General features: G+C 42.6%; 1 protein-coding gene across 20 annotated transcripts in view; it reads right to left on the bottom strand.

Moving 5' to 3' along the window:
• ANK2 (ankyrin 2) overlaps positions 1-21,871 on the bottom strand; it is a 171,903-nt gene that overhangs the window by 99,187 nt on the left and 50,845 nt on the right. For all 20 annotated transcript variants that reach the window (XM_027906374.1, XM_027906375.1, XM_027906377.1 and 17 more), the window contains exons 2-4: positions 9,117-9,218; positions 2,812-2,910; positions 2,200-2,298 (exon numbers count right to left, since the gene is read on the bottom strand). In XM_027906374.1, the coding sequence (XP_027762175.1) occupies positions 2,200-2,298; positions 2,812-2,910; positions 9,117-9,218 (300 nt within the window). The remainder of the gene's footprint in view (positions 1-2,199; positions 2,299-2,811; positions 2,911-9,116; positions 9,219-21,871) is intronic.

Raw genomic sequence — 21,871 nt, 5'->3', positions numbered from 1 at the left:
AGAGAAAGTGATGGAGCGACCTGAGTAACTTCCCTGGCATTAAATCACCCCCAGCAAAGGGCATTTCACAGGGGCCTACAAAAAATAAAGTGTGAAATAACAGAGATGCCAAGGAGAGGATGTCATATACCCCCAATGGCAATAACTGCTCCTGAAAGGTTTCAGGGTGACAGTCCAGCACCTGTCCTTAAAAACAGAATGGAGAGGAAAATGTAAGAAAGACAAGCTGAGAATTTCAGTCATGATTTGTCACTTCTGTATTCAGTTTTACCTTTAATTTGTTTTTTTTTTTCATTTCTCACTTTGTCAATGAAGCTCTTTCCTGACACAGTGTTTTTCTTTCCATCTTTTCATCAAGGACACTCTTCCTGACTACAAAACTTAGTATCTGAGCATACTCTGTTCAACCATTCTTTTTTTTTATATACCTTCGTATTTTCATTTTTTGACCAGCTGTAGCTACGTATGTTTGAATCTTTTTTTAATATTTTATCATGAATCACATGTCTAGTCTTTATTAATTTTGAAGTTTCAGGCTTCCTTCTCTGGTTTTTTTTTTTTTGCTAACATTTCTATGACATATGTCATTGTTGATGTGTCAATGCAACCTTGAGCAGGAAGGCAGCATTCGCCACTCTCACTCCGTTCGTGGAGGATAAAAAAATTCCTTCATAATTAAAAGTAAACCTTCCACTGGAATTCCTCCTTGGCAGCTGCACCAGGAGCCTCTGAACACCTCCCTCCTGGCCTGCTGTAATCCAGCTATTATCCATCTTATCCATCTCTTCTGGAAAAGCACAGCAGGCCAGAAAGACCCACAAGCCAAAGGCCCCAAAGCTGGATGACACCACATTAAGGACTCACCTTCCAAGTCAACTCAACGGGATTTGTTTAATTAAGACAGTGTGTCACAAATCCAGGACATATGTATCCCAGCAGTTGGAATTCACCCTGTCTGGAGGCAACCAGGGAGCAATAATGGGGGGAAAAATGTCCTCCATCACATTAATTCAATTCAATCAAGTAGCAAATGCCTGTTAGCAGCTCTGTGTGCACTACAAAGCATCCAGTGCTAACAACAAATGTGTTTCAAACCAGAATGCTGTATAAAACAATACCTGTGAAAACATTTTCCAATTCTAATTGGATTTTCTTTTTTTTTTTTAATTTAGAAAACCTCATTTATTTTTTCCAGCCTGAGGAAAAGCCTTTTTGAAGACTTTTTGAGGGATAATGCTTCATGAAAGTAACGTTTTCTACAATTATTTCTCTTAAAAGACTCAAACCCCTAACATTAAAGACGTGATCTTCTAATGCACATGAAAAGGCTGATAAATGTATGAAGAAACTCATCCAGTTTGCTCATTATGAAAGGAGGTTTGCTAAGTTTTTCAGCACTGGAGTTACACCATTTCTTTCTTATCTTTAATGGGAGTAGAGAATAATAGGGAATAATTGACCACCAGCTGTCCCAAGAGAGCACTTTGGGAGTTATTTTGGGGCAAAAAGCATATTAAAGGCAATATTTTTACAATCTTCAAGTCAGGCAGCTTAAAGATCTTTTCAATTTCTCTCTCTTAAATGTGAGGAAGGGACAGACAAACCTATTTATTTTGCAAAGCTATTTGTTCACCTCCTGCTCTTTACTGTGCACTGTCCACCTGGAATTGGTAACATCCAGGAGGGAACATCCCCCTGCTCTCTGGTGGGGTTTGGAGGGCAGTTTTTACAGGTGGTTTCCCTGCCAGGACAAGGTGAATTGAAATTCTTCCTGATCACGTAAGGAAGGAGTTCAGAAGCCCGGAGTGAGTTCTCTGCTAATTTTTAGCCAAAAAACAACCACATAAAGCAATTGTACAGATCAAGTCATGGAGAAATTCTCTCCTTCACCACTGCTCATCAAATTCCACTCAAATATCATATTTATACGCTTGGAAAAATTTCTGGAACAAGTTATGAAAGCACACCAGGAAATCCTAAAACATTTCAATCACAAAACAATACAAGTTCCTGTTTATACAATGAGCATGTAATGACTTCAACTTGCCATTTTACTTTTATTCTGCTTACCAGTGAACACCCCAATTCCCTTGATTTGTCAGGTTTGGACATTTGGAATCAGTGCCTGGAACCTCAGATCTTCCATATAAAGCCTCACCAAGCAACTTTTAGAGGAGAGAAGGGAAATCAGCACCATACCTGAGATTGTGCATTAATATTGGCTCCTTCCTTCACCAGAACTTTGACAACTTCAGCTTGTCCTGCTAAGGATGCAATGTGCAGGGCTGTATTCCCTTTCTGTTGGAGGGAGAGGGGAAAAATGAAAGATATTATTACCCTTCTTCAGGAATCATTTCAACCAGCAGTTTTTTGTAACAGTCAGGTTCATGTGCCTGCCTGTGCAAAGGCTGAAAGTAAAACAACTTATCCCAGGGGTGTTTTTTTCCCATTGTGCCAGGAGAGAAAAGGTTGTGGGTATGGTAAAGCTACTGACTTAATTTTCACAGACTTGAAAAAAAATCTACTATTTGGAGCTATATTCACTACTCTGTCTAATGGGGACCTGTCACTGGAAATAAGGAAAAATCTGGCACTGCTTAAAACTTCAAATGTTTCCCCTATACTATTGTACAAATAATATTCTCCTCTTCATTTACTACCGATGGCCTTCAGCAAAAAAGACTCCCAGGCCAAAACAGAAATACCAGTTTAAATATCAGCAAGGCATTTATATTTTCCTTTTTCCTGTATTTCTCCCACGTGTTGGACTTTCCCTTTCAGTGACCAAACGTGCAGATGAGTGTGAATTACCTTAGTGGCAGAATCCACGGCCGAGCCTCTCTCCAGCAGTTCCTGTACCAGTCCCACGTGGCCTTCTTTGGCTGCCAGGTGCAGGGCATTGAGTCCATTCTGCAAGCACAAGGGCCAGATCCATTACCAACCATCAGCTCCACATTCCTACCTTACCCTGGGCTAGGAGGAGGATTAGGAGCTGGAGTAGTGTTACCTCTCTTAGCTGACTGTCTACATAAGTCAGATGTTTTGGACGTGGCTCTGCGGGACAAACTTCTCCAGTAACGTTTTTCTCATAGCAACAAAGACATCCAAACAAAGTGTATTTTTTGAGTATCCAGAAGACATTCCTTCCTTTCTGGCAGCTTCCCACTTCCCCTCTACCTTGGGCATCTCCATGGAGCTCAGTATTTCAAAACCTGAGCGCATTTCTGCCTTCTTTTTACTGTAACCTTATCCAGCTCCCCTGAGGAATTATCAACACTGAGAAATCACAGGACTTAGCCAAATTTACACAGGATATGTCTATTCAATCAGGATTACTCCATGCTGATGTAGCTGAATGCTGGACTCTCCTCTGGCATAACTGGTATTAAACAGAAACCCCAAAGCACAGATAGACCAAAATGGTTGTTGATTACTTGTGGTTTCCAAAATTGATCGTTGATCTGGCACCCCTGCTGCTTTCTGAGCACATCTTCACGAAACCTCAAAAAGAAAATTAAATCAGACCTAGGATTGTCCAAAAAGCAACCTAAGAAAGTCAGCATCTAAATCCTTTCCACATTAAACAAGAACAGGATGCTTTCTCTCATATAAATTCCAGCCATGGAAACCCTTTCTTCTTCTTCTTCCTACTATCCCCATTCCACCCAAGGGGAAAAAAATAGAATGACAGTCTATTGTAGCTGAATTGCCAACCTGTTTTTCACAATCCTGCAATAATTTTCATGCTACATCAGGCAGGTGGCAGGGACAGATCCTGCCATTCCCCCCAGCCCTCTCCTGGTTTCCACACTGCCAGCATCAGGAGCGATGCTCAGGTATTTGAGTCCCCAGCAGCAAGTGCAGCACGGTGTAATTTTTATCACTTTGCTCATCTCCGAGCACTTCAGAGTCATTTCTGTTGGGAACTATACAAGCAGCTTCCTGCCTTTTCTTGTCTGTGCACAGAGGCAGCTCAGGCTTGTAATTCCCAGTGGGATTTTAAAGCACTTAGCACTTCACAGGAGGCATTTGATGGGAGTGGGTCCAATGGCTTCAGACACAGCAATTCAAACGTGGCTCTGCACTAACTCCATTCCACTCCACGCCCATGTGAGCAGCACTGGCACATTTTGTGGTCAAATCCAGAAGTGGAACTATGAGAAAAGCAAAGGAACTGAAGGAAGGCTCCACTCACAGGCTGCCAAAAGCAGAGAGGAACACCCTCGTGCAGCCTGGCAGTTGGGAAATGTCAATGAGAAACGCGGTTTCAAATTCCATTATGTGGGAAAAGCAGCAGCAACCAGATCCTCCTTAATCCACAGGAACACTCTTAACACTCCAGAGCTGCAGAGCCCAGGGGTGGCAGCAGTGCCATGCCCTGGATCAAGGATAAATCCTTGGCCAAAAATACGTGGTGAGGTTGACCATAATCACCAAGATGAGGAACACCGCACATGTCAGGGAATATTTTGCAGGCTGAGGTTTCAGAAACCTCTAATCTTCCCTGAGTTTTAATCTCAGCTGAGTATTAACTAACCATAATTACTACCTACAGTGGTTGAGAGCTTAGAAACAGCGTTTTGTGGGGAAACACAGTGTTCTTCTCGTCGTTTGAGAGCGAAGACCCGTTCTCATATCTAATCTCACCGATTCTGTCACCAACGCTCTCCATGGGAATACGAAGGGCAGCTGGGGCTCCTTACAGCTGATGTACTGCTGTGACATGTCATTAACCTTTCTGACTCTTTGGGAGCAGACTGGAGTCCACAAACAGCACAGCAACTGCAATATTCATGGTCCATAACCACCTTTGAATGCAAGAGGATGTGAGGATAAGCCTCTAGTTCAGTTTACCACGTGCCAGAGGATGGAGAGAGCGAGGCTTGTCCCAGTGCTTAACCAGTAGGAATTTCTTAAAATGCCTGTATTCCTCCCTCTGAGACACATAACTGCTGATGCCACATTAGGCACCTGAAAGCTGATATTGCTGCATAGATTATGCGAGTTTCTTTGCAACTTTTTAATTCAGTGAATACTCGAGGTCCACTAAAAAGGTCACAAGAAGAAACTCTAGATTAAATATAGTTCCCAGTACACACATTCGAACTCCGTAATTCCCTAAATAAAGCAAGCTGGGGGTAAGCAGCAGCAAGCTCTGCACTTTAAATGCTGAGGGCCAGCACAACTGAAGCCTTAAAGCAACCTTTGTTCTGTTCCTCCCTAATCAGAACCAACGCTGCAATTATTTCCCGGCCCACGTGGCTGATCCCTGCCACTTCTGATGATGGAATCTCAGATTTAATCAATGCAACTCCTCCGTTCCTGTCAACTGGATTCTTGCCGTTCGCAACAACGAAGGTTTCTGACACGTCCCTTTTTTTTTTTTTGCTCTCCCCTGCCCACCAAAAAGTTGGGGAGGGTGAAATTAGTTGTCTGCTAAGCGAAACTGTGCAGCATGAGGACAAAGCACACATACACCATAACTGCCACTCTTCTGGAGGCTCCTTGGTAATTTGAACTCTCAGAAAAGAACACAATACTAAGTCTTCCAAGCCTGGTTCTTCAAGGGTCTCCCTGCAGAGCCTCACAACCTTCCTGGAACGTAACGATTCCTTACTTCCCTGAAGTTCCCTTCCATTTGAAGGTATTCATTAACATCTTAGGAAGCAAGAATGTATGTGGACAAAATTAACCATCATCTCTCCCTCTGTGAAGAGTCTGACCCCTTGTAACTTCCAGAGAGAGTTACAAGTTGGGATGCAACACTTTGCAGGGAGATTTGCTAAGGTCTGAGTTTCTACTTTCTACCTGCCCCTGCCTTTGCCACAGAAGATTAAAATGGCATTTAAGCAATTTACAGATAAGAACATCATGAAAGCCAACAAAAATAAAATAACAAACTCCCCTGTTTTTGTAATGTTTCCACATTCTCAAAGTGTGAAATGCAATGTGCTTTCACCAAGTTCCTTCCACCCATGCTGTAGTCACACATGTATATATGTGGAGTCTTTTCCAACCTTAACCATTCCATGATTCTATGATAAAGGCCAATACCAAAGCCTCACTTAAAAACACAATGAAAACAAACTCCCCAGCAGAGGCAGAAACTAAAAATAAACATCATGGTCTTTGTTAAAGTCAAGCACTTTTTGCTGTCTCTTTAATAGATGTCAGTCTAAGGTTGCTGCTGAATAAATCTCGTGGGGAGGTAAAAAGCGTGTGTGGTCAAACTCTCTTCAAGACAGATTTGGGGAAGGGCACATCAGAGAGCTGAGCATGGCTTTCTCAAGTCTGAAGGTTTTGTTGAAGTTTTTCCTAAAAATATCACTGAGAAATGAAGTGCATTGTCGAGAAGAGAAAAATCCTTTCAGATTATGCAAATTCTCCCTTTGTTTCCCTTTGTAGCCCACGAACTCGAGAAAATGAATTAACCCACTGAGTGACACCAAAGGCCATCCTGCAGACCTCGTTATGACACAGAGCTGCTGCAGGCTGCAGCTGGCACTGCTGGGAGCAGGAATGCACAAGACTTCCAAACAAATGCCAAAATCCATCACAGTTTTCCCTTCCCAGAAAGCGACTCCATTGCCATGAGAACCGACAGGTCTCCCAGCACGAGATGGGGAAACGTTACTTTGTGTTGCCTTTGGATCATCAGTTCTGTTTCCAAAGCCAGCAGGCAGCTGGTAAACCCTTGGACTGCTCAGGTGTTGGGGGTCTAACTCCTGCTGGAACCTTGGGCTGCCCAAATGCAGAGTGTTAAAGTAAAGGTCATTCTAAACACACTGCAGAAGTGAGCTGTTTCCTCCTGCTACTTCACTAGAAACAACCACCACATCCTAAAAAACCTACATTTGTAACACAAGGAAAATAGCTCTAAAGGAATCCGAGATTTCCAGTGACTGTTATCCATCCTATAAAATAGCAGGAAATAAAGAACTAGAAATTTCATAATAATTGACCTTGATACAAGGATAGCATTTAACAAAGCATAATTAAGTAATAACTAATTATTAACTATGTATCTATATTAGTAATGACTCCCTGTATTCACTATACCCAGAAACATTAAGCTCCATCAGATTTTGGAAACAGTTACATTGGGAAAATACTTTGGTTATCCATAAAGACAGACCCCTCTGAAAAAACTTGGGATCTCAGAAACAAACACAACACTTGAGAAAGCATCTCCTGGCGTTCTCTCCGTTCAGGAAAGCTTATTCTTAACATCACGTACATTTTTCCCAGATGGGATCTCGTCTAAAAATAGCATCATACTGGGGGATAAAAAATAACCTGCAAGTACAAGGCTTCGTTTGTGAAAGAGCATTGAGATGGCTCAGTCTTACAAACAAAAGACACCCCTGCATTCTGCACAGACTGTGCTGTGTTAACTTCTCCCCACAGACAGCTGGAACACAACCGTGTGGACATCCCAGCCACACCCTGAGGAGGAGGAGGAGGAGTTGGAGGAATAACTGGAAGGCTGCAGAAGGAGCTGCCATGGCTTACACACTATTCCCTAACCTGTAGCAGAGGAGCCATCTCCCACTCCCAATAAAATTTACAATACACCAGTGATGCTTCATCAGTAGAAGCTGAGGGTTCTTAGTTATCAAAAATCTCTGTGAGGGAATTTCCTGTGGCGCCAGAACTGCAGTTTGCAAGAAGCTGAAGTGTCAGGCTGTGCTCAACGGATGGTGAAGGATAAAGAACTGGAGTCACTGGTTCTGAGGGTGCAGGATGCCCATCTCAGTTCATCCCTCATACTTGGGAATTCCCATGCAGTGATCAGTGTCCTCAGGGAAGCAGACTGGCCAGAAGTTTTCCCTGGCAAACAGGGCTCAGACAATCCAAATTGGACATTATTTTTATTCGTGGATCTGAAGGGGTTATTTTAGCACTTTTTGCCTTGTACTGTTTGACAAGAGCTCAAAACACTTCTCTCAGTCTAAAAAACTCCTGAGTTACCTCAGCTGGAACATCAGGTCACATTACTTAACTAAATCACATTAATATGTTTTTTTCCTATTTTGCACACTAGTCAACCACTTCTTTTTCCCTATAATAACATCCCTGAGTGCTTTATCTATTTCAAACCACTAAGAAATTCCACATCCTCCCTCCTGATGTTTGCACTCACCTGGCTCTGATCCCACCCACACAGTGCGAGAGGAGCTTTGCACCAGCTGCAGGTGGGAAGCACTTTCCTCAGGAGATAAATCTGCAGCAACCTCAGTTATATTCCTCTCATAACCAGCAAAAGGACATGAACACTGGAAAAAAACCCTCACAATGTTCCCAAGTAATTATCATATTAAGTGTGCTCTGTCCTGGGGGTGAATCTCTTTGTTCATATTGGTGCTTATAATAAAGATGGAAAATTTGCTGGATCTCTTTGAATATAAATCAGGCTTGAGTCTGATTTACTCTCTCCTGACTGGGGAACTTGAAGTTTGCCAGGTCACGTCCCATATAATTCAGCAAGTTTTTCCTTGACAGTAAGGCTTTTAACGGGAACTTTCTCCTAGACAGTAAGAGAAGGATCTTTTCTGTATGCTTTCAATAAGCAGCACATGAAAAGCCTTATTTTTTTCTCATCATTAATGCAGACACTTATTTGCATATTTATTTTAGGTCACAGTCCTACTAAATTTGATGGTCCCAGTCACTTAAATAAACGTTGCAAATGTAGGTCCCTGAGCTGTGAAGCCAAAGTAATTGGATTTATAGGACAGCCCTACAAAAGAGCCAAGTTAAAACATTCTATCCCGTTACAGTCACAGCAATGGTGACACTTTAACAATGTGTTTTTACAGCACAAATAACTTTCCTGAAAGGAAAGGTGACATGGTAAGCAAAAACATGTGAGTGCAGATGTTGAACTGGATTTGACCCAGTGATTCCCAAAATGTCCCCTTCTACAGGGGTTAAACATAATATATTAAACAATATATATATTAAACAGGAGACCACTGAAGAGCAAGACTGAAAACATGGCTTGAGGTGAATCAAAACACTGGTATGAAGGAACCCAGCCTGGAAAAACTAGGTTTTAATGGGGAGATGCCTCGCAACTCACTCTTGCAAAGTCTTCTGTCCTTTAAAAGTCTTACCTGATTACAGGTGTTGATGTCTATTCCACTTTTCAGGTACTCCACTACTTTGTCCAGATTGCCAGCTCGGGCAGCTCGGAGGAAGCTTGCATTGCTGTCAGACTGGAAAGAGAGAAGGAAAAAAAAAAAGGTCTCTAATGAGCTGCTGCTTAAAAGGAAGCACAACTTCAGCACTGGTGAAAGGTTCCCACATTTTATGCTGCAGGAGAATAAAACAGTGAAACTCCCTGACTTTGCATTATAGCTGCATTAATTAACACACTCAAATTAGGCAATAACGACCCGAAAGAACTGCAGACCTACCAGAGTGAGCAAAATAGCACAGCAATTGCTGGAATTCGAAATTTAGCAAGAACTAAGAAAAAAAAAAAACCACCGTAAGTCATAGCAACTGATATTGTCAACAAGAAAAAAATTAAGGCATTGACTTGCCAGCCATAGTTTTCTGAGGTGTTATACCAATATATATCTTTGTATGTATGTATATATACTCCCTAGATATGTAATTTTATATATTATTTATAGATTTCCATATATGTTATTTATATATTTGTGTATATTATTTATATTTTTTTAATATATTATTTTTGGATGTATATGCTCAGAGTGGGCAGCACTGCAAGCGTAGCCAACCTTACAGCAAAGTGCTCCAGGCTGAGCCCAGGATGACTCTGTAAACCTGCCCAGCCCTAAACTGCCTGTACTCACCCACTGAAAAAAAAAAAAAAAAAAAAAAAAAAAAGGTTAAAAACCCCCATAAAAACATGTTTTCTTATTTCAGCCAGGTTGGGGGAATGAACTGTTAAACAAGGGAGTGTGAAACGCATCAGCCCCCTTTGTGTGTGGTTATGACATGGAATAACAGCGGCTGTTTGAACCTCCACACAGGTAAATTGGCTCCCAAGGCACCTGGAGAGTGGCAGAAAAACCCAAGTGGTGCGAGAGAAGCAATGATTAAACAGCACAAGCCTTTGGGAACACGCTCAAAGACGGCAGAAACGTTCCTACTTCAGTAAACAGCGTGGGAGTGAGTTGCAAACAGCAGCTCAGTAAGTTTGGGAGCCTGTCTGGTGGGGGTGTGATTGGAGAGGAAGAGGTCGGCACGCACACCGTTGGACCGGCACTCGGTGTTCCTCTGGAACGCCTCCGGCTGAGCCTGTTCCTCAGCTAATTCCACCTCCCTGTCACAAACACGGGGTAGAACCACTCTTTCCCCCTCCCTTGGTGAGAATATCCTGAAAGCTCCTGCTTTCCCACTTATTTCAGTGGCCCAACCCCTTCCAAAGGGTTTATTTCAGTCACTTATCACGCCGCACTAACTCACTTCCCAAACCCTGAGCCCAGCCTATTTTAATCTGCGACAGATGGATGCCAGCAAAATGATTCTCCTTACAACTGTGCTGCATGCCAAGACCAAAATATTCCCTTTTAAATTCCTTTCAGCAAACTTCAGCACATTTTCCACAGCTTTTGCTGTTAGGAGAACAGACCTTCTCTCTAAACATCAGCAAGGGGAAGGGGAAGGTAGTGCAGGAATTCACGGTGACAGAACCCCTGGATGGCTCCAGGTCCCAGTCAGGAGCACTTGGATGAGGTTTGATTCCAGCACAGGTTCTGACAGGTACAAAAAGTTCCCTCTGAAGACTGAAAGATGGCTCTTAGCACTGCACCCTGTCCTGGGACGTGCATGTGCCCACATAAAGACACAGAACTATATTTTTATTTTTAAATGACCTTGGGAAAAAAATTAATAGCAAATATTTGAGCACGTAAAGGGTAAATCTGGACATTCTGGTTGAGAGAAGCATCTTTGCCCTCAGCAGGACACTAAAAATGCTGACATCTCCATTATTGCTGGAAGCTCAGATCACAGCTAAGCCCACACAATTATTTTCCATTTGTTTCTGGCTAAGAAGACACAAGCAGTGCTTTCCAAACAGGCTCTCATTTCCTTGGTTCATAATTTTGTTTACCTCCAAATTAAATTGCTGCACTGCACATCACTTCAAGATGCTTTCCATACACCCAAATAATCGATCACAGTGCAGAATATGAAGTTCTTGCCCATGTGAAGAGTAAATCAGCAATTCAGCCATACAATATACACATTCCCATACAAATACCAGGCACTGCTTCCATGAAATACTCAGAAGATTCAGCACCACGTTTTAAAGCTTAGAAGCCCTGGAAGTTGGGAGTACTCAGATCTGTGTTCTCTTTCCTGCTTTGCCAACTCTAATTTTTCAGTAGGTTGTCACTGCTTTGTCCTTTACCCTGTTCTTCTAAGCCTTTAAAAAGCATTTTTGTCGGTACTTCTGTCTCAGCCATTTACTCACTTTAGCACATCACAAATTCAAATCCATTTTGACAAAACCCCCTCAGCAGGCAACAGCAGCAACTTTCCTGCAGCCTTTACCACGCCAGCAAATAATCATTTGGCATCTGTGGGCTTTTCCAGTGGATCCAGTAAATCTCAGGAAATGTTTTGTTTCCTTACATGCAGATTCAATGACATCGTTTCAGTGACAGAGAAAGAGAAGACAAACTGTCACCAAACTGTCATTTGAAGACCATTTCTTTACAAGAGAGAAGTCGAAACACAGAGCCAAGGTCTCTTGCACCATATGATACCTATCACATCCCCTCTTCCTGAGCACACACCCCTGAGGGGCTTTTTTTAGGAGTTTTAGACATGGAAGCAGACCATGCTCAAAAGCAAACACTCCAGCACAGGGGAAAGGGAAGGTTTACACAAACAAACAAGCAAAGAAAACTACTGTGTGAAACAAAATCAATATAGCTTTAAGTACACTCAAAGCATGAATACAGATGTCTCTTTACAAGCACCTGGTTGTCAGGCATTGTATAAGAAAATACAACAAACAATCAAGTGATTATAGAATTTCTTCTTTCAAATGCCCAAAAGGCTGCAGATTTAACTCCTTTCTCGCTAACTGCAAGGCTGGAATGTAGCCTGAATTCGAAAGATATATCTCAGGGAATCTCAGTAATTAAATCATATATGAAAATCAGTATTTTAATCAAACCGTCAGAACCAGAACCCTTCCCTTCTGGTTCCTCTGTCCAAGCTCTGATTGCCCTTCCTGTCTCCTAACACACAGCACGTTCCTCAAAGGCATCTTAGGGAGAAGGGCAAAAATAAACCCTGAAATGATATGCTGTGCCAAGCCCAAAAGATTGGCTCCACGTATTCAAACCTGCTGGTGAAAAGCAGCTTCGTGCACAAGAAGGAAAGACTGAGGGAGTAGGAGGTTTCAGTTTCCAAAGGACAGCTTTCAACATAACGTTATCCAAACCCTCCAAAGACTTGTTTGAAATCATGTCTGTAGAAAAAACATTCCTGCAGGTTGCATTTGGGGTTTTCCTCCCACCAAAGAAGTTGAATGACCCCAGCCTGTCCTAAATCACCAATATCTCTGTGGGAGAACAGAGTCCAGCAACGAGGGCTACTGAACAATTCTCACCTTTTATTAACTAAATGACAGCAAAAACAGAATTCAAAACTCAATCTAATAATCACATAGTAAGTTTACACGTTAATTTAACATATTTGGGTTGTATGTTTATTAAAATGTGTACCTGAGTAGTAATAACCCTTTTAGACTTACCTTTCAAGCACTGGGATATTCTGCTTGGATTTTAGGGAGGAAAAAAAAAATATTTAGTTGTAACTTTTGAAGATGTTGTCCCTGATCATGAGGTGAGCAAAACCTGCCTTACATCAATCAAGAAAGTGAAATTCTTAGCAGCTATAAAAACTTTGATGCTGAAGTGAATCCTGTATTATCACTGCAGTTAAAATCAGCATTAAGCCACAGTGTTAATGCCATTTTACAAACTCCACAGTTTGGAGACAGTGTTTGTCCAACAGCTGCTCCTATAATTAGCAAAATGCTGATGGCTTGTGAACTCTTCTTCTTCATTAAGAAGCTCTTAATTGACTGGTGGCTCATCAAGTTAATGTATCAGGGAATGCCTGGAGTTGTGAATTCAGCTCACGGCAGAAGGGAAGTCACATCCTCAAATTCGAGTTTTCATGGCCTCTTGATATTATTCAGTGCTTAAGGGGGGAAAATGACAGGTCTGTAAACACATCCATTAATTTTCTTTATTCCAATATTTTCTCAAGTGTCAATTTGAGCTCCCTACCCTTGAGACAACCACTACATTTTGTCCCAGTTGGCTTGGTTAGTCTCTGCTTTCAGGAACCATCTGTTCCAACCAGCCATCCTTTAATTGGGTGCAACTCTAAAAGCAGTGCAGACGAGGTGTTACCATTACCCAGCTCACTTGTCACACAGGTATTTTTGGCCAGCATGGAAGATTCTTCCATTCAGCTGTAAAAGATGGGAATTCAAAAATAACGCTTTTCCTCATGGAATAGTTTCTTAAAACTTGCCAGTGAGTTTATCAGCAGCTCACAGTTTATCGTCTGTACACTGAATTATTTTATGATTGAGCTGAAAGTGCTGCTGATCTCCAAAGGGCAGAGACAGCGGTGACTGCAAGCAGGCAACGGTGGGTTTTTTATTATTTTTTGGTTTTAATTAAACTCCCTGAGCAGAGTCTGAGCCTGCAGCTCTGACAGACACAGCAGAACACGAGCTACATCTTGCACTTGCAGTGGCACAGGCTCAGTAATCTACTGCTGATAAATGACTTAAATGAGATAATAACAGCTATAATGGAAACATATTTTCCCAGCCTTTGATGAAATAACATTCATCTTCTGGAATAAAAGAAATACAACAGTGTTTTGCCTTCCTTTCGAAGGCACTTCCTTTGCCCATAAAAATGTATGTTTTCCTCCTATTCATTTCCTGAAGGTGATCAACAGGCCCAATTTTCTTATTTCAATTTCAAAGCAAGCCTTTTTATCACTCAGCTTTTCCCATTCAAGCATTTCAGATCTGATTCATCCTTCTATGTACCTCTGGTTGCACAGAGTTTGTTCCTAAACTGCTGAACTGAAAAGCCACAACTCTGAAACAGCAACTTTCACTGAATGAATATCTTGTTCTCGTAATCTCAATCATCTTCTTATCCAGGAAAAATTCCCAACTGGCCTGACAATAAACTAATATTTGTTAAGAAATGAGAAGAACCACCACAGGAGCTGTGGGGTGTGAAGAGGAAGGTAAGCTTTCAGGGAGAAGAGAACACTAGCAAGTTAAATATCCTCTGCCAAGATGGAGCTAACAGCATCCAGCAATTAATTATTTTTAATCTCAGGGGCCTGTCTCTCTGGGTTGATGATGATGGCTATAAATCACAAAAAAAAATATCCTTTAAAGTGCATATTATGCACCTGAATAATTTACAGTGTTTTGAGTATTTAGGCCAATTAATCACAGAACATCAGGAAGGAGATGCAGAAGTTGGCACCACTTTTACTGGCACTGAGCTGGAGCTGTGGCTGGAGTTGCCCTCACCATATTGTTACAGACAGTGTGGACAGGGGCATAAAGACTATTTATACAAATAAAGACTAGGGATACTTACACAAAAAATATTGATGGTGAAATAGCTGTAAGAAGGGAAGAGGCTTTTGTGTTCTACACTGCATATGACCCAGGGTCAAAACCATCAGTGATTTCCAATCAAACCTAGTTTGCTCACATTTAAACACAGAAAATGACTGGTTGACCTGGAAACCTGGGATAGCACTGACTGGATTCCAAAGTGACCCTCAGAATGAATATTGGGTCTGCTAAAGGATGTGTAGGAGCCCAAGATATGCAGTGCCAACGCAGGTGGGAAGAGTAACGTTGTTTGCATTTATTATACATATCAATAAAAGCTTTCTGATGTCAGACAAAGAAGCTGCAACCCAAAGGAGACACGGCGTGTAACGAGATTGAAGATGTAGAGCAGCCACGAGAAATTAATTTGGAAAGAGCCACTGCAAAAAGGAAGCTCAGAAAATAAAACTAGGTTGAGTGATTTATGATTTATGCACATTAGAAATAACAAATGCATTATAATTCCAACACATTTTCGTCAACCTGAATTGAAAGTCCTCTGGCAGTAATTCTAATATTTGCATGTAAGAGTTTTTGTGGTGGTTTCGTATCTTACTACAAAGAATGTTCTCAGAAAGCTGCAGTTGAAATTTAGAGTCTCTTATGGCTGCTACAGTAGCACAACAAACACAGGTTTTTCAGCAACATAGGGCGGAGAAAATGCCCAGGTAACAGCTTTACCTGGACACCAGTTCCTGCTCCAAACAGACACAACTGAACAATTATCAACGCTGATGGACACCGCTAATTCTGACTAATGGGAAAGCCAGGCTTCACCTATTCCATCTGCTGACACTGATGGGGAAATTCTCAATTGTTTCTAAGAGGTGACTTTCATTTTATGCTGGTGGTTATATTTCAACACCTTTGTGTCTTTTGCCAGCTCCTCCTTGAAATTCTAGAGCTTGCAGCACACCAGCCACTCTTTCCTTTCCCGAGGAAGGCACAAAAGCCTGAGCAGTTTGGCTTTGTTTTTAACCTGGAGAAGAATAAAGGGCTATTTTGGCAAACCAGTTCAGGTAATTTTTTACCACATCTTTAGGTCTAATTGGTCTCAAACTGAACAGATTTAAGGGAGGATTTAAACACGTGCTCAGCTGTGCCCCTGAGTTTGGGCCAATATTAGCAAATACAGCAGCAGCAAAAGAGGAAGAGAAAACTACTGTAAAATCAACCCTTCCTTGAGCCAAGCAGCAAATGCCTTCTGTAAACCCTTTATGATCCTCAGCTGCCTCAGACATCCGTAGGAGTCCTCCCACTCCCTTCATTAACTTGCCATCCTGGCCTGGCTCCTGACTTATGCTGTGTCAATGAAGGATTTGTGAGAACTGAGGCAAAACTGCATAGTTTTCTAGGAAAAAAAACCAGAATAAAAGCTTTTTGCCCAGCTGCACGTCCCTTCCAAGGGCAGTATTTGAAGTGATGGAAGTTATTTTAATCTAGACTGATCTTAAAATACAAAGCAACATCAATAACGGGGGTTCTAATCCAGGACAGCACATCAGCACCAGCTGAACTTCAGGCCTGTGTAATCCCTGATGTCCCCCTGGGCTATTCATGTTCTCAAAAACAAACATTTTGGTATAAATCCCAGCTTGGAAACAATGTGTGTGTGAGTCTGAATTATCATTGGTGCGAGTCTAAAAAAACACTCTCAAAAGGGCCTGGAAAACATAACCTGGGTGTTTGAAAAAGAAGAAGAACACAAAAATGAAAAAAACACCAAACAAAAAAGCCACACACACAGACTTAAAAACAACAAACGAAACCCCAAAGGATTGGGGTTTCAAGAATGAAAGGTTTTATCGACAAAAATCTTCATGTCTTTTACTAAGACTTTTCAACTACTCTAAAAAAATAAAAATGGATAATCCTGTTGTTTAATGGGAGTATGTCCTGGGCTGGAATTTGAGTGAAAGTGTCATTCAGTCCTTCCCTGAAAGAGCAAGGATTTGGGATATGTTCTGAAGAGCCACAGGATCAGTCTCGGTTCTCCTACTTGACATTTACTGAAGTCTCTTAAATACTGACACAGAACCAAGACTTTTCCACTGCAGGAACTGAACAATATCCCAGGCAGGGAAAATATTTAGGATCCTCTGGATAGCATATACTGAGATGTTGAGGTGTTAGGAACAACTGTAGAACTTGGCAGGCATCTAAAGGGTTTCCATGGCAAGTTTCCACTACTGAGGATGTTCCTAAATAGAGGTAATAATGCTAGAACACCTCTAGAAAGAATTAGGATGCCATTCCAAGCGTATCTAGCAGGATAATAACTGGGCTTAACAAAAATCCAGCCTGTAAGTGAAGTTTATGACAGACTGCTGACAGATAATTCTATCACTCTCCATTTTTCCACTCCCTCTGGTCAAAGTGGCATTTTCTAATAAAAGAGATGTGCAAACACAATCCCCTGCTAAAGAATCAAACTGCTTTAGTCCCCTGAACACCATTAACCGATCGCCCATTGATTCCAACTTACTGGTGCCATAAAACTGAAAAAAAAAAATGATTTCATGTTGCTTTGGGATGGACTGAAATAGATGCAGATAAAACACAGCAGTTTCTATTTCAGTGCCAGCAAGACTTATCAACTTATTTGCACAGAAAGGTAAAATGGACACTGAAGGAGTAAATGAAGAATGTTGTAAATGAAAAACCCTGAAATCCTGGGCCTAAGTCTCAAACAAGTCAGCTCAGGCAGCAGAGGGAGGAACCAGTTTCATCTAACTCCACCTGCATAAAAGCAACAAGGATGGAAAATTCCACATTGCCAAACACACTGATTGACCAGGGAGGGAAAACTCCTCTGAGTGCTGCAGTAGGAGGCTGGAAGGATCCTGTCCTGGAAATCAGTCTGTCCTAGGCACTCTGAAATACCTGGGCCTGAAGCAGCAGATTGCATTTGATTATAGTTGAGAGAAGATTTGATTAGCAAAGCAGTTTGGCCATCTGAGCTGGCTGAGCACCAGCTGAATTGTTCTGAGCCTTGTATCCGGTACAAGATTGCCAGAGTCACCAAATATTCCCTTGATGTGGCACCTCCTTCTAACGAGCCAAGACAGGAGCACAAGCAGAGGAAATGTACAGCTAACAGGGTATTGTGCTGGATCCCACAGTCATGAATGGGAAAACTAATATATTTATATATATATATATATACAATTTTCTCCCTTCAAGCACAAAACTTTGATGACATTTCTAATTTATAGACGCCTCTTTCTTTGAACTTTTTTTTGAATGGAATTATAAGTATGGTGAGAGGCTGCAAACCTTTTCAGGGAAATACAGGAATTTTCCTTTGTAACCCACCAATCATTGTAACATCTGAATGAAGACAGAGATTCTAAAGAAATGTGGCCAGTCCCTACCAGAGCCATATAAAGCCCAGATCTTATGATTAAACACATCAAAGGCATTATCAAAGTGCCTGTTCTCTGCCTGCTATGAAAAGCTACGTAGGCTGAATGAAAAGTATCCAGAAAAAGAGGAAAAAAAAGCAGGAAAAAACTCCTCAAAGATCACATGCTGCTCAGTCCTGCCTCCTTAAAAACCTGACCTTAAGCCAAAGGGCAGCTCGGAGACTGAACACGCAGGGAGAACCGTTTCAGAGTTTGCTCGTTTGTGTCACAGGGGACTTCCACAGTTTTAATTTCGTGGTTTAGCTCAAAAAGTTTTATTTCAGAGGGTTTGGAACTAGATCATCTCTAAGGTCCCTTCCAACCCAAGCCATTCTGTGATTCTAGGAAGAGAGGGTCCAGCTGTGCTGTCAGTGAAATCCACAGTCCAACTGGGCACAAAAGTCCAGCCAAGCAAACTTCCTACCAGAAAAGCAAGACAGCATCAAAAGTGTTTTCCAGGACAATGCAGAACTCCCTGAGAGCTGCTGCTGGGAGTGCCTCTGGTCCCCCCTTCCCCTGCAAATGCTGGGAGTCAGCTCTCTTACACTTCTACACTGCACTGCAGTAATTCAGGCACGTGCAAAGCACAGCGCTGAGCTGAGAAAAATTTTATTACAGATAAATAGCAGAGAACAAAATATTTGGATATACTGACAGTGAAGATTTTCTGATCTTCCTGTTCTGCCAGAAGCTCTGACACTATATCCTTTCATTGCCAATTTTGAAGGAGATGACCATTTAACAACTCATTTCCCAAACAGAGAAAGGAGGCGGGGAGGGAGAAAGGGAAAAGAAGGGAGAAGAGCCACTTCAGTTGCCACACAATAAAAGTATTCATCTCAATGACTTTCTTCTGGTTTGCAGAGCAAATGCTGACATTACCACCATCAGCATGACCCCCTTGCCTGTGCCTGGTCTCACTCACTGTAACCCTTGGCTGCATTAGGATCTGTGGGGCTCTGTCTCAGCTGCAAACACAGAAAATAATGTCATGTACTGGGCAGACAACAGCTTAAAAATAAGTTTCTGACTTCAAGTTTGGAGAAGGATCAATACAAGATGATTCCCAGCAGTTGTGCACACCGGGATTACTGTTACATCCATTCACTGAAGGGCTCATTTCACCCACGGGGTTCTCTGTCCACATCTCTAAACCTTTTGGGAGCTGACAGTGCTTTGAAGCGACTGCACAGCTTAGTGACAGCTGCTCTTTAACCACAGTCACGGGAGCAAAGCAAAGCTTCAACAGGGACATGTTCAGCAGATCTCTCAGCACCGCAAGCTCTCGAGTGAGGTCCTGAGCAGAGAGATCCTTTTCAAATCCAACATGCACAGCATACGTTTTTCACTTCCATTCCTGATTTCTTCAGCCAAGACTTACCAGGGCCTCGGGATCTTTACTTCCTTCGCTGCTGAATCCATAGTAGTCCGGGGTTTTATCCAGATCCTGTATGTTTCCTTGTGCTCTCAGCCCCTTGTCCGAATGACAAGCCTGGCAAATGGGTGCATTGCCCATATCAGTCGGGCTCCCTGTGGCCGGGGGGATCGCCCTGGCACCGCCCGGGGTGCCCGGCGCTCCCGAAGGACGGATGACCGGCCAGGAGGAGGATCCCAGGCCACGAGTCCCGCGCTCCCTTCCCTGAGCCCTCCCGTGGCCCGGAGAACCCGAAACCCCAGCAACTGCGGCCAGCGCTCGGTGACCATTTCCAATTCAGGCGCTGCCTGGCTATTTTTACACCTACCAGGCCAGCTATGCGTGTCGATGGCGTGGGGTGGGCCGGGGGCCGGCTCTCCAGCACGCAGCCAGCCTTCCCGGCACGGAAAGTTAAAGTCCCACCGGGTGGAATGCTCTGCACACAGGCCTGATTGAGTTACCCGCTTGCGTGCCTTTCAACCTTTGGATTTGTTTCCCCGCCGCCTTTACACAAAGCGCCCAATTTCAGTCACCAAAGCCTGCAGAGTTCCTGACTCAAAAACACGATCGGTTCGATCTACTGGAGACTTACAAACCAAGGTGAAAGGGGTGAGCGCAGATTTCACGAGCGTTTCATCCCCGTGACCCACGTGGCGTTTCAGGTTCGTGGGGCTGATAATTGTAATGAGCTTGCTTTGGATTGATACGGACCCCGGGGTGTGATTTCAGACAAGCTCAAACCTATCCAAAAAGGACAATATCTGACGCTACATCACTTTTGTTCTCGTCTGTGTCGTATTTGCTTGTTTGGGGGTTTTTATTGCTGTTTTGGTTTAAGGTTGGTTGTAATTTTTTAGCTAGAATAGTAATTAAAAATACCAAAACAAAAGCAACGAGCAAAACTCCGGTCAAAACTGAGAATATGGACATTTCCTCCAGGTTGGAATTAGTTATCATGATTACACCTATTAAGATAAAAATAAAAATAATTTTGAGGATTGCATGTTGGAATCCACCCATTATCCTAGAAGAGGCTCACTGCAGAATTAAAGAACTCCAAAGGGGAAAAAAAAAAAAAAAAAAAAAAAAAAAAAAAAAAAAAAAAAAAAAAAAAAAAAAAAAAAAAAAAAAAAAAAAAAGATGCTTGAGAGGTAATTAGCAGTTTTCAAATGCTTCAGGAGCAGCTGAAGGGAACGGGGGCCAGACTACAGGTACCAGAGCCCTGCAGAATATACCACACTGCACATCAAGCCCCCTAAGGGGAGAGGGGAGGGTATTTGAAAATTTAAACCTGAAATTCCTCAGAAACAGAGAGATCCTCATAGAACTGCAACAACCAAGCAACATTTTGCTCTTTGGGGTTTCAATTCAGTGCCACTGCGGTGACACACACCAGCAGGCAGCTGTCCATGGCAGCCTATTGACTTCTCCCCAGTTAACCTGCACATCAGCATCAGTTCTGATCCAAGAGACTGAGCTCTCCCCAGCCCCCCTATTAAGGGTTATTGATGGGCACAGGGCTCTCTTTTGTGTTAATTACCACGAGGGAGATTTAACCCGGCTGATTGAAACCTCTTTCGCCTCAGGCACTGGGATGTGTAACAAGCAGGGACACATGGTTGGATAGACACGCATAAAATAGTTAAATTCATTGCCATTGGTATCTTTTTTTTTCCATTCTTGCCAGCAGCTGGCAAATGTTTCAGGAAAGCCCGTGCAAGGCTCACCTGCCTGTAAGTTCCCTGACACTGATTTCCCTCAGCTCTCCTGTGGCAGCAGAAAGGTGTGTACACACTGCCAGAACTTCTGCATGGACTTATAAAAATAAAAGGAGGCAAGAAGGAGTCCCACCAAATGCTCGACCTGACCAAATTTCATACAACCACAGTCCTGACACAACCTGGAACTAAAAATCTTTGGATATTTGATGTGAAAGGAACTTACTGGAAAACAGAGGGTGAGTAACATGCATTCCTGGGAAATAATGCCTGCAGAAAGCAACAATCCATGCAGCCATCAGAGAGAAGGCAACGGAGGAGCTCTCTGCCAGAGCCTTTCAACAATATTACTGTTGTTCGTGCAAATGGCTCGAAGTCTTTCGGGCAAATTACTCACAAAGCAAACACGTTCGTGTTTTGCCAGACTTTGTTGGGGCATCACGTTCAAACACAGTGCATGTCTCTATGATGTGGGGTTCAAAGGCTCTGGGGGGGAACACGGTGCAGTGCCTCTGGAATTCCCATGCTCTCTGCTGTGTTGTTTGGGCTGCAGATCTCTCTCCCAGCAGGCAGCGGGGGAGAAACCAAACACAGAGGTAGTGTTTGGAAACAGGGAGCTGATGGCAAAGCACCTCAGTCCGCCTCTCTGTGTTCCACTGCCAGAACTGCTCTCAAG

The sequence above is a fragment of the Empidonax traillii genome, unplaced genomic scaffold (genome assembly GCF_003031625.1).
Source record: "Empidonax traillii isolate 1590-97213 ecotype Southwest subspecies unplaced genomic scaffold, ASM303162v1 scaffold1290:size209104, whole genome shotgun sequence".
Classification (NCBI taxonomy): Eukaryota; Metazoa; Chordata; class Aves; order Passeriformes; family Tyrannidae; genus Empidonax; species Empidonax traillii.
The sequence above is the reverse complement of the archived record's forward strand: the minus strand, read 5'-3'. Positions and strand labels throughout refer to the sequence as shown.